Source organism: Manis pentadactyla, chromosome 1 (assembly GCF_030020395.1).
Source record: "Manis pentadactyla isolate mManPen7 chromosome 1, mManPen7.hap1, whole genome shotgun sequence".
NCBI lineage: Eukaryota > Metazoa > Chordata > Mammalia > Pholidota > Manidae > Manis > Manis pentadactyla.
Genome location: NC_080019.1, coordinates 230,261,076 through 230,274,734, shown reverse-complemented (window position 1 = coordinate 230,274,734; position 13,659 = coordinate 230,261,076). Strand labels below are relative to the sequence as shown.

At 41.2% G+C, this 13,659-nt stretch overlaps 1 protein-coding gene across 5 annotated transcripts in view; it reads right to left on the bottom strand.

Moving 5' to 3' along the window:
- The window catches only part of DNAH12 (dynein axonemal heavy chain 12), a 164,524-nt gene continuing 150,865 nt past the window's right edge, over positions 1-13,659 (bottom strand). For all 5 annotated transcript variants that reach the window (XM_057508311.1, XM_057508315.1, XM_057508319.1 and 2 more), the window contains 8 exons: positions 11,572-11,805; positions 11,108-11,296; positions 9,723-9,826; positions 8,383-8,587; positions 3,452-3,589; positions 2,926-3,017; positions 1,686-1,753; positions 1-551 (listed from right to left, as the gene is read on the bottom strand). In XM_057508311.1, coding sequence (XP_057364294.1) covers positions 361-551; positions 1,686-1,753; positions 2,926-3,017; positions 3,452-3,589; positions 8,383-8,587; positions 9,723-9,826; positions 11,108-11,296; positions 11,572-11,805 — 1,221 coding nt within the window. In that variant the 3' untranslated portion in view covers positions 1-360. The remainder of the gene's footprint in view (positions 552-1,685; positions 1,754-2,925; positions 3,018-3,451; positions 3,590-8,382; positions 8,588-9,722; positions 9,827-11,107; positions 11,297-11,571; positions 11,806-13,659) is intronic.

The window sequence follows — 13,659 nt, the reverse complement described above, 5'->3', positions numbered from 1 at the left end:
AAAAAATGACTTACCACTTGTGAAAAGAGATATTTTCTGGTATTAAATTCCATCCAGCTAATCTCCCAAATCTGTTTTTCACATACATATTAAACTAAAAAGGGGAACTAACTAAAATGTCAAAGATTTTTCATATGCCTCGAAGATACATTTCTTTTCTCGTTTTCCTTCCACAGGTGTCTGTGACCCCAGGGGTCCACGTGGAAGGCGGGTTCCAACTGAGGCACATATGTCAGGGAGAACAGTGCACAGACCACGCAGAGACTGTTTACCATATACTTGGTTTTATAACACATCTACATGGAAGTAAGTGAAGACATATTTTTTTTTCCTTCTTTCAGATGTTTACATTTGTCCAAGTCAGTCATCCAACTGACAAAGCAAAGCGACCCCACGCTTGACCCAGTGTTGAGTGAGTTGGTCCGTTTTTAACAACATCGCAATGACAAAGTTAGTAGAATGTCCTGTAGTGGAAAGAGTTCCTTTACGTTCACTCGTCTTGTAGAGGGGACACACATAGGCGTTTGACTTCACAATCTCAGTCTTTTTAGCTTGGAGAAAAAGACAAACAAACAAAACCCCAGAAATATATTCATTTGGTAAAGAGCAATCAGCCACCAGTACTAAAAGAACGATTCATCTCTTAAGAAAATGGCCAGTACTAAACCTAAGATCATGATTATGGTATTTGAACATCTTACAGTTGGTATATAATTATGGTTGGGAAACAAAGCAAGTGATTTCATGATGCGTGATTGTAGGTCTAGAGGACAGATACTCATTTTAAAGCCCTGATCACTTAGTGGGCATGAGAATAGTCAAGAAGACTTGAGAGACGAGCAAGAGGGGAAGGCAGGGAAGCAGCAATAAGTTCAGCATGAGTAACGGGGGAGAGGCAGACAGAACACAACTGCTTAGAGCTCTAACACAAGAAACCCATGAATTAGAAGCTGAAGTTACTATTTGTTTTCAGCAGGTTATTACTAAGCAAAATACACCAACTCTTACTGCTCCCAGAAAGAATCTATATACAATCCTTGAGAAGCCACACAGGAATAGTAGGACCCTTTCTGAACTAAGGCCACATTTCTAATAGTTACAATGGAATTGCATTAATAATGAAAATACTCGAGGGGTTGGGTGGTGACTGTGGGTGATTTGTAAATGTTTCCATTCATTGTTATCTGAGAATAAAAAATGAAGAGAAGAGAAACCAGAAGCATGAGGCTCATTTGTTCAGAGCTGTGGGAAAACGCTGGCAGCAGGAGGGGGGAAGGGCAGGGAGCTTTCCTGAGGGGGTGTGGCCTGCAACGTCGGTGGCCCCTGGGCCTACGAGGGAGTGCTGAATAGCCAGGAATCTGTTGCTAGCTGGAGACTGTGTCAAGCCTCTATGTGTCTCTGAGAGGTGTGCAAAAGCCCTTCAGCATCAAAATATTCATGGGAACCTCTAGACTGAGAAAGTAGGGGGAGGTGAAGAAAATGGGTAAGAGCAAGAAGAGGCCAGAAAATATTATAAAATAATATAAATGCAACACAAAAAGGTGGGGGGAAGAAGGTATTTCCCACGTAAAAATTACAATTGAATAAAAATCCTAATAGGTTTGGGCAGAGTCTTATCTGGGGGAGCAGTTAGTGTCATTATCGTCCCTAACACTCTTAAGAAGTTGTGCTACAAGTGTATTTACTTGGTTGTATCCATATGATGGGCATCAGGTCAAACAGAAGTTTGGGATGTTGTTCAGCAAGCAATCCACTGTGAAGAGAAATTGACATGTTTATTAGAAATAAGATGAAATGTGCTTCTTAGAAATTGCTACTTACATACTGGCTTTTAATACAAGAGCAGGGAAAGAAAGGTTAAACAAAACAAAAGAGGAAGCCACGAAGAATTGAAACAAAAGAAAATTATGAAAGGCTACAGTACTTAGGACAAATAACAATTCCTGCCATTTTTGAAGTTCTGTCCACGAGGCAGCCACTGCGCTATCATATTTGACCCTCACAATGGTCTTGGTCCCAATTCTAGTTCAAAGATGGGGAGTGCAGGGCTCAGAGAGGTTCAGGACTTTTCTTACAGTAACACAGCTCAAGTGCCAGAGTCAGCATTCGAACGTAGATTTGCCTATCTAGAAAATGCGGTTTCTTTTCCCTGTGCTGTTTATGTCTTTGAAAGAAGGGGGGAGGAAAGAAGAAAAAGATGAATCTATATAAGGAAAAGTTAAGAGAAATGTCCACAGAGTGATGAAAAAGAGATGGAAATAATCAAATGGCCTAGCTGCAGCTTCTCCTCATAGGCTTGTCTCGGAATTCTCTCTGTGGAACCACCTTCTTGCTCCTCCCTAAGGAATTTCTGGCCTGGGCCTTGAACCCTCCCTGAGAGGAGAGCTTAACCCTGGCTTGGATGCTGTCAAGCTTTTCAATGGATTGTTAACGAGGAGGGCACCAAAGGAACTCTCTCCCCTTCTCCCACCCCTGTATATTCTACATAGGAATCGCTTAATGTCCTAAGCTGGAAATTCAGTGTTCATTTAAAATATTTATTATGGAATCAAAACACTAGATAAAGTCTCCACTCACTAGTAGGAATCGGAACTTTACTGTAACTGTAAATTATTTTAAAAGCTCCTTCGTATTACCACATGGAAGGTAACACTTATAAAACCGAAGAAGCAGGAAAATAAATTCAACTAACTTTTCCACTAGCAAGACATATTAACAGAAAGTTGTTCCAGTACTAAAAATACACACTCCTCAATTGCCCCCGCCTGAGCAATGACTTCTGCTAAGAATTCTGATGTTATTTCCTATTTGCCATTCCCCTGAAGAGGCCTTTTGGTTGAGGGGAAGGGGCGGAAGGGGGCAGCAGCGTATCTTACTCGTGATTCAGCTAGAGTTGAAGGGGTCTTTGCAGCTGAAACTACTGACCTCGCTCTATCCCAGCGAGCTCCGTCCAGGTACAGCCCATGGATATAAACGCCATCCTCAGGCGCTGTCTCAGATGTATCAGAAGGAATGACCTGGGGGAGAAACACACACTAGTAACAATCTCCCCAGACACTCGGTCTCATAAAGGAAGTTATCAGCTAAATCTTCAGAACGCATTCAGGGAAACTTCACTATATAGTGGCTTGTTAAACAATACGTTTTTTCAGTAGTAAATGTTAAAAATGTATAGTATGGTTCTTTTTGAAGCATCTTATTAGATTTTACTGTACCCCATATTACTTTTTGCTAAAACAGAAGAGCAGAATTGGATTATTTGAACTGGACACTGAATTATATAAAAAGTTCCATCATAGAGATAACAAGACAAATATTACATATTTTCTTCATGAAATACAAAGAATGGAAAGAAACCAAATCGTCTATAATGTGCTATAAAAATATAAATTCTGCATATCCCCCTTGCTTAAATAATGATAAGACTGTGGAGTTTAAGGAGTTACTGTACCTCAAATTCATATCCTAGTAGGTCAATAGGGATGGTATACTTTCTGGCATAATTCTGCATAGCTCCGGTTAAAAAGGCTTGTGTGAAAAAGAAACCTGAGAGCCAAAACACACAAGGTTTTCCCGAATTAAACCAGTCCTACAAAGGGAAAACAAAATGCATTATGTTCGTTTCTCAGCTCACCCAGGTGTCCTGACACACAATTCCCGGTTCTGCCTGGTGTGTGTGCTGCCCACATGGGCCACCGTGGGACAATTCCCTGACACCAGACATGCCGCCTGTCTCGGCCCTCTTACCTCTTTCCCCTTCCGGGTACTCTTCTGGGAAAATTCAAACTTATTTTAACATTAGGCTGAATAAAACAAAGTTTGAACGATTCAGATCTTCTGCACAAAGCCAAATGCTAATTATGTGGGGCTTTATCTGGTTTACTTAATTGCACCCTCCTTGAGGCATCTCCGGTGCTGACTCAGGTCCTGCAGGCCTGACTGCCTGCAGGCCTGCTGCCCCTCCGATCATAACCCTCCTCCAGGACGAGTCTGTGTCTTCCTGCTCAGACACAGCCTCAGTGCCACAGGCATACCACTCTGTGCACGGTTGGGATGGGTTTGGCATTTCGCATAACTCTTCAGTTATGTACTAACTCTTCAGTACTAACTACCCCACTGAATTCAAGTCTAAACATCATAGTCTATTTGAGAGAATTCACAAGCTGGCCCCAAAATGTATTTCCAGCTCTATCCCTTTTAATTCCCTTTCAAACATACATTCTAATCAGATCAACTATTTGCTGGTCTCTTCTTGGCACTGGCGGTGGGGCGGAGGGCATCTGTTGTTTTTCTGCTCATCTGAAAGTGGCACTCCTCATTCATCCCTTTGGAGGATGAACCCCCCTACATGTTCCATCCAAACAAATCATATCATCAGCAATAAATGCTAAAAAAGGTAATTGATAAAATTCAACAATTTCTGGTTTTACAAAAGAAAGATCCACTTTTGCTGAATGCTTACCACATACCACGCAGAGGGTTACCCTATGCAGTAAGTACCCATTTTATGGGTGAGGGGACAGAGGCTACTCAGTGGCAACTCTTTCAGAGCCTAAACACCTAAAACCCCTATTCCATAGTTTCTTCTGTTAAAATTGTAAAAGGGTGAAAAGGTTTGGCATCCCTGCCCCCATGTATCTGTCTCTTTTGCTGCCTTCATCTTTGGGTCAAAGAGTTTCTTCTCAGCCATATACACAGTCAAGTTAATCATTAGAGGAATTTTGCTTACAGCTCATTTTTACAAACAGCCTCTTACCCAAAACTTGTCTTCCCCCAAGGAGACAGGCAAGTATGTATAAAAATAACAATTGTCCTGTCAAAGATTTATAGGAACTTCATGGCCATGTTAGAGTAGTTACAGAGCAGGGAGGGACATGGGGACTTCAGCAGACTGCTGTTTACATTCTAAACATTCCATGTAAGGTGTTACTGAGGGTATGTGGAGTGAGGATATAGATAACAGATCAGCCAAAACCAGCTAGTTCCAACATGGAGGAGAAGCTGACCCAGACTTCACCCCAAAACACATTATATGCTAATTAACAGAGTAAGAATCAAGCCTCCCAGAGTTATGATATGACAGTTCCAATAAGAACCAAATATAGTAAAAAATGGCTCCCCTCCACCAACCTGAGGGTGGAGCAAGCCAGAACCCCAAGAAGACCACACCTGTTCCCTTAGGAACCTAACCCATTGCTGGCAAATAAGATGGCAGAGTAGGAAAGCAAGGTGCAAACCTCCTCACAAACACGCACCAAAGAAATGACAGCAAGTACAACTAACCCTGAAAATGACCTGAGGACTGCAGAACAGACCACCTACACATGGGGAAGAAGAGAGGACCACACAGAGAAGGGTAAAATGGCAGAGCTGTCATCAAGTGGGACCCAAGCTCTTGCCCCATCCCATCCCACAGGCAGGAGAAAGAGGAACACAGTGGGGAGGGGATAGGTGCCCAGGAACTCTGCACACCTGGCCTTGGAGATCTGCTCTGGGAACATGAGTCCACACTGCACTGGGTTCTGGTGATTAGCAGGGCTGGACACCAGGGAGAGATGGAGCTCTGGGACCCTGAGACTCCTGCCACTTGTGGAGGACAGGCACGCTCCAGTGGTCCCACTGAGACCCAAAGCAGAGGCGGCAGTCTGAAAGATTTGCCAGCGATGGGAGGGGAGCCACAGGGATGACAGTTGAACAGAGCTCTCTCTTTAGGAGAAAGAGTAGGTGGACAACACCTCCCTGGCCCTCCCTCACTCTCAGGGGACCCAGATGCCCCCAGCTCCCTAGCTGTGGCTCAACCCCCAGACATCTCCCTGCTTATAGCCGGTACATCAGCCCACTTGGCCCAGCCAGCAGCAGTATCAGACTTTGCTGCCTGGTGGGCAGAGGGAGGCTCTCCCAGCCTTCCCGGCCCTATCGCAGCTCAGCTGGGGAGGTACCTGCAGGAGCCAACTCCAGGAGCTCCTTTCTCCCTGCTGGTGGCTGCTCGCTAACATAGCATTCCTGCCCACCATTAACTCACCCTGTACCACACATCCCATTAACCTTGCAGCCCAGCCACTGCTGCAGCAGGCAGAGGGCAGCCCGGCCCACAGAGATCCCAGCAGAAGCCACTGCTCTGATCATAGCCGACTGGCTGGCAGAAAGAAAGGTGGCCCTGCCCAGTGCCCAACAACAGCAAACTGGGACTCAACCGCAAAGGAGAACCAGGCACTGGAGAGTAAAGAGTCTTGAGCTTCTGGGCACTATAGGATGCCTTCTTCATAAAGCCACTGCTGTCTAGGCCAGGAAGCAAAGCAGATCCATCTAATATAAAGGAAAAAACACAGAAACCCTGACAAAATGAGGAGGCAGAGAAATATATTTCAAACAAAACTACAGAATGAGACACCAGGGCTAAAGAAAAGGAGGCTAAATAAAACAAAGGTCACTGATCTTCTTGATAAAGATTTCAAAGCAACAGTCATAAATATGCTTACTAATCTCAGGGAGGAATTCAAGAAAGAGATACAAGAGCTGAACTCAGAGCTGAAGAATACAGTAACTGAAATGAAAAATACAATGGAGGGAATGAATAACAGAAGGCTTAAATACAGGAGACAATAAATGAGATGGAAATTAGAGAATAGGAAAACAACCAAGCTGAAGAACAAAGAGAAAAATAATGTATAGGAATAAAAGAATACTGAGAGAGCTGTGTGACAACTCCAAATAAAACAATATTTACATAATAGAAGTACCAGAAGGAGGAGAGAGAGACAAAGGGATAGAAAGTCTCTTTGAGGAAATAATTGCTGAAAACTTCCCCAGATGGGGAATGAAATAGTCACCCAGGTTCTGGAAGCACAGAGAGCTCCTAACAAAAGGAACCCGAGGAAGATAACACCAAGATACATAATAAATAAATGACAAAGATTAAGAATAAAGAGAGGGTATTGAAAGCAGCCAGAGAGAGGAATCCTAACCCCCACTTGGTGAATATTTATCTACCTTTACATGAAAAAGTCTCCCTATTGTTTGCTTGGCATGACTCCACTGGGTCTCCCAGCACCTAACTCTTGTGTGATTTTGCCTTCCTCTATACTCTTATTTTCCAAAAAAACTCCTAATGGTCAACTGCTTTTTCATGTCTGTTCTTGAGTTCTTTCTCACAAGACCAAGAGCCCATCTCCAGTAACAGCCAGACCTATGTCAACATGAATCAAATAACCAAGGACAAGGAGTTGCAAACCTTCCTTAGACCCTTGCTGATGCCCACATGTCCAGCATTGACTGTTACCTCCTGACCTCAGCCCACTCCTGCTCCCCATTCTGCTTTCCCTTCCCTGGCAGAAAAGAAGCTCTAAATCAACCCTCAGTTAAGATGGTTCTTTAGGACATCAGTCCACCATCTTCTTGGTCTGCTGGCTTTCTGTAAAGTGTCTTTCCTTGCACCAACACCTTGTCTCTTGACTTACTGACCTGTTGTACAGTGACTGGTATGAGCTTGGACTCAGTAACATAATCTACATAAAAAGCTATAAATTAACTTTTAGGAAATAGTCCAAAAGAAAAATGGGCCACGGAGATGGACAAGTAATTCACAGAAGAAAATACAAATGGCAAATACACATACCAAAAGAAACACAAATTGAAACAACACAATACGGCTGACCTATCAGACTGCAAAAATTAAAAAGGTATGTATGAGAAAGCCTGTTTCTCCACCTCTTCACAAGCACAGGCCATTTTATGATCAGCTTCTCCAGTGAAACCAGCCTTTGCATAATGAAAAGGCAATGAACATTGAAAGGTTATGTGCCTATGTGAATTTCCAGGAAGCATTTTTGGGGCTCTCCCCACCTCCTACCCCTGCATAAACATCAACCATAGAAAGGGGAGCAAAGCAGCTGGGAAGGAAAATTAGTGGTGCCCCAAGCATTCCTGTCCTCTGACCATTCTTTATGTGTTTTGGGATGGGGGTGGGGTATAGCTCTCAAAGTACTCAGCTCTTCTGGGTTCTGTAAGATAAGAGATAAGAAGCACAGCTTTTAAGACAAAGGCCAAATATTGATAAATTCAAGCCTCAGGCTCTTTTTGGGGATTAACCATCAGAATTAAAATCACAAGACCCAAGTTTGTAGTCTCAAACTTAGAATCTTCAAAATTATAATTGTCACATATTATGTGGGTTTGGGTAAAGTAAAATTTGAATTTTCTACTCAATACTTTGAAATATGTGTAACTTTCACTTCCAAAAATTTGGTTACATGACCATGAAACTACTAATCACATTCCATTCAACTCAGAGATGTTCAGTTGACCAGAGCCAATATCTATGATCTCCCCAGTTGACCAGGAAATAAAAATAAAATTATTCGTATCTTACATATTATCTTTTACCTGTAAAAAGTTCAACCGTGCTAGAAAATCTGTGATGTAACTTCCTAGGGGTTTGAGACTTGGGTATGATCGTTTGGCCCATATTTCTGGAACTTTTCCAACAAGTAAACTGCCAGAGAGTGCCTCCAATGCAGAATCCATTACAACCACGCCCTTAATAGCTTTTTCTAGGTCCCGTAGAGTGTTACGTATAGTTTTAATTAAACTGCAAGGGAAGACATAATGTCATCACCATGTATATGATGGCAAATATCAACATACAGACCTTCCAGAAGAAGAAATATCAGGGATCTATTCACCGCTTTATGGGAGTGTTTCCCAAGATGTTGTCACTTCCCACTTGGGTAACGTAAGGGAATTTTAGGTGATACTTAGGTGATCATTTTTCATTTTAATCATTACATACTTTTCTTTAAATATAGAAAATAACATAATTAGCCTATCAAAATTGTTGCTTTCTGGGTTCAGGTTAATTTAAGTAAAGAATGATTTAAGGAAACCAGGTAAATAATGTTACAGCTGATACAGAAATATGGAAAAGGTTATAAAGGTGTTATGCAATGGCTGAAACTTGGGAAACACTGCATTAAAACGTAAAGTGAATGTTCATTTATACACTTCCAAATACTCTGCTCCCATGTAGGCCCAAATGGCTAAGAACACCATAAATACACAAGAAGTGAAGATTTTAGGCTAGAAGCCTAAGCAACTGAAAGATAGTATTATGTTGTTACATATAAACATATATGGTCTTTGTGTAAGAAATAATTAAGGCAGTAGAATGTTTTAATATGTTTTATTTAAACATGTCAACAAGTCTAGAAACAGAAATAAATTTGGAAACACTTCAGAAAATTCATAACCAAAACAATTCACCATTCGTTAAACCAGTATTAGATTGTAGAAAATTCAAATAATAAATTTGAAGCAAATAATTTGCTATCATGGGGTACCTAATCAACCTAGACTGGGCTCAGGAAGAAAAGGGAGATGTATATGGGTCAATTGGTGGAAAAATGACTAAAGTTGTGACCATACATAGGCCTAATTAATGCTCATTCTGTCTTTAGTTGCTGAGAATAGTAATGAATGGGTGAGAAATTATGACTAGTGAATATTTTAACCAGTAAAAAGAAATTTTTTTATCATCATTTTTATATCATAAAGGATATTCTCACTCTGGAGCAGAAGGTTATGCAACTTTAAAAGGGGGAGGGGAATTCTAATGAAAGGACAGGTTTTGATAATTTTTTCTTAAGCTTTTAATTCAATATCAGTGTTTCCTTCCATCTACTTTGGTTGGTGGCCTTCTCAATCGCTAGGGAGATAGAGATACTTACTTGTTAAATCTTTCCATTTCTTGTACTAACACAGTATTCATGCTTTCTTCATATATCACAGGATACTTCAATAGTGCTGCTTCAATGTCAAAATCATTTGGTAACTAAGGGAACAGATTTTGAAGATCATGTATTACTCTCAGAAAGGGTATTTTCATTCAGCTATAATATCAGTAACAGCTAACACTAGGCAGTTGCTATGTGCTAGGCATTGTGTTAACTGCTCTTCATACATTACCTCATTTAATCCTTACCATACACTCTTAGGTGGCCATTGTTATCTCCATTTTACAGATGAGGACAGTTAAGTACAGAGAGGTTAAGTAAGTGCCCAAGGGCACACAGCCAAAATGTGATCTGTTTAAATCCATGGGACTCTAACTCCAAAGCCCATGCTTTTTACTACAGGATATAACATTTTGCATAAGACATATATTTCTGAAAGGTTGTGTAATTTGCTTTGATAAATTTAATTCTGTTGTCCATTGATAAAACTTATTTACCAGTTCATAACTATTTTGTATTTATTTCCAATCAATTATCAATGGGCTCCAAATAGCTTAGCTTACCCCACTATCAAATAATGAATGTGTGAATGTAGCCGGGTTCCAGGGAGCAGAGAGAGGGGCCGTCAAGTGACTGATCTCTATGAATCACCTCAGAGAGGCTTGAGAAGTGATGGAGGAGGATCTGAAAGCTATCCATGGGCATTCAAGGCAGACGGGCTATGGGCCAGGTTCTGCTCGTCAGAGTGCCTAACACTGAAATATGGAGATAATTATAGTCTTTACCCCAGTGGGGAATTGTGAAGGTCTGTGCTTGGGACCATAATCATCTGAAAGTTCCCTTAGTAGTTCTTTATTGAATTTAAGACACAGAACAAAGGGGAGAACAGGGAGTATTATTCCACTTTACTTAGTAGGGCTAAATACACTGGGGTGCAGTGTGAAAAACAGACAACTAACAGCGGGCAGCACCTAACAGGGCGCTGATCTCTCCTGGTGCCTCCTTGCCCAGCAAGGCAAGACTGAAAACCATTCACTCCTTGAACCAGCAGCCTCCATTTTGTACAAGGAGGTCCATTATCTTTTAGAAATAATAACTCATATGTTCATTAGCACACCCACAGCTATAGTTACTAAGGACTTGCACTGGGCCCAGCATTATGCAAAGCACTTTAAATTCATGCTCTCCTTGATGTTCACAAGATCCTCAGACAATTGGTACTGTTACCACCACTTTACAGACTGGGGAGCTAATGCCCAGAAAGGCACAGGATCTCACTCAAGGTCACGATGCTGCTGGATGGAGTTTCTGGACGGCCGTTTCAGTACTGCTTTGATTTATAGTAGGTTATGGGCAACCTATTTTAAGTGACACACTACCTTGTTGAGAATGTCCTTGGTCATTTCTAAGAGAATCTGGTCAGCACTTCCGGAAGAGCCAGTCTGTTTGGAGCCTCCCTGGGTGAGGAGCAAGGACTCAAAGAGAATTTTTGTTTGTTGAAGATCCTTGGAGATATCAACATTTTCATGTAATCCAAATATCTCAGGGTGTTGAGTAAATGGAAGTTTCTACCAGAAAATAGATTAAGCACGCATCACATTTTCACTGGAGACATTAATTCATAAGGTAGACACATGCAGACCAAAAGGGTTAAAAAGCAACAACTAAACATCAGACAACAGAAGAATCAAACTCTTCCAGTTTTCAGTAATCACTAGAAACAAAAGATTTTGAGAGTTGATTGACACCATAATGCTTTAACATTACAGGGGGACAGTTCACTATGTGCTTTTAGAAAAAAATTGCACTTAAATCTTGCCAAGTTTTCAGTGACATCAGTTACCTTAATGAATTCAATGTACTCATTGTAGGTGCCTTTGGGAGGCGCAAAATAGTTTCCACTGGGAGAAAACTTATAGTGAGGATTTTCAATTATGTGCAGGTTATAGAAGTCAGTCAGCATGGTTAGGAGGAGACGCCTGTCCCAGTCATCTGTCACTCTTCCTCCATAGTTACACTCCCCAGTCAGGTAGGATATAGCTTCAAATGGAATTGTATCATATTCATTTATAAATAACTGAAACAAAGGAAAACAAAACCAGAAAAACCTTAAAGTCTTTCACTTCATTTCCATTTTAAGATGGCATTCAACATCTATCCGTCTTTCCATCCATCCATCCATCCATCATTTATCCATCCATCCATCCATCATCTATCCATCCATCCATCCATCCATCATCTATCCATCTTCCATCCATCAACTATCCATCTATCCATCATCCATCTATATAGAAGTGGGTTGAAAGTATTATCATCATGGGCTGTCTTTGGATGGCTGGGATTGATACTGTTTAATTTTAAATTACATTGCTTATCTGCATATCTCCAGTTTTCTTTTTTTTTTTTTTTAAATAAACACATATTGCTCCTATAATAAGAAAAATATTTAATTAACAAAAAGATGACACAAAGACTTTTTCATATGAATGTAGATAAACCTTATTTAGGGTATTGGTTGTCAATTAGGTGCAGTTTTGTCCCCTACAGGACATATGGCAAAATCTGGGGACATTATAGATTGTCACAACCATGGTGGCAGTTGGGGGTGCCACTGGCACCTAGTGGGTAAAGTGTGGGGTGTTGTTAAACACTGCACAGGACAGCTGCCCACAGCAAAGAACTGTCTGGTCCCAAATGCCGGTAGGGTCAAGGCTGAGAACCAGGTGCCTGGTTTAGGGCACCGTTCACAGTGTGACAAAGACAAAGCAACCCCAAAGTTTAGTGCCAGAGCCTGGTTCACACAATATGGCACAGTTTCATTAATAGACAATACATATATTTCCTAGCTTCATTATTACTATAGCAACAATAGTAATAAAAACAACTATTTGAATAGCTGTTACAGAGTCTTATTCATCTCACAGTAACTCTGTAGAGGGGGAAACTGCGTATGGGAAATGTGAAATAATACAAAGGCCTGAATTTATTTCTTCCAGTTCAAGATCCCACACTTCTCCTAATGTGGGAATTTGGGGTAGTATTATGTTTTGGGGTGGGTTAAGTTATGAGGTGAGAGCTCTTCCTGCTCCTGAAGGTTACCTAATAGTGCAGGAATTGCAACCGAAATGATGCAGTTAAGATAAAAATATTTCTAAGTTAAAAGAAGGCCTTAACTCTTTGAGCTTCCCATGTTCTCAGGAGGAAGAGAAGTGTCAAGAGATATGAATGGGAGGCAGAGAGGGCAGGTCATCTTTTGGGGGAAATAAGTTATTTGTGAAAGAGGAAAGTTTCTCCCTTTCTTCTCTTTGAGGGAAGGGAAAGGTATGTTCAACTGGGACCCCTCCTCCACCAAAACTGAAAGACACCCCGAGAGAAACTCATGTTAAATTTGTGGCACATGTAAGAAGGAGGCTAACAGCTTATTCCCTGGTTGTCTAGCTGCTTAGCCTCGGTTCGCTGATTTGCCCCTTTGCAGGCAAAAGGCAGCCTGCTGGTATGACCAGGTGGGGATGGTTTAAAGATGATCCCCTCTCGGATACTCCCAAACTCATTCTATGAAGCTAACATCACCCTAATACCAAAACCTGGCAAAGACCCCACCAAAAAAGAAAACTACAGACCAATATCCCTGATGAATATAGATGCAAAAATACTCAACAAAATATTAGCAAACCGAATTCAAAAATACATCAAAAGGATCATACACCATGACCAAGTGGGATTCATCCCAGGGATGCAAGGATGGTACAACATTCGAAAGTCCATCAACATCATCCACCACATCAACAAAAAGAAAGACAAAAACCACATGATCATCTCCATAGATGCTGAAAAAGCATTTGACAAAGTTCAACATCCATTCATGATAAAAACTCTCAGCAAAATGGGAATAGAGGGCAAGTACCTCAACATAATAAAGGTCATCTATGAT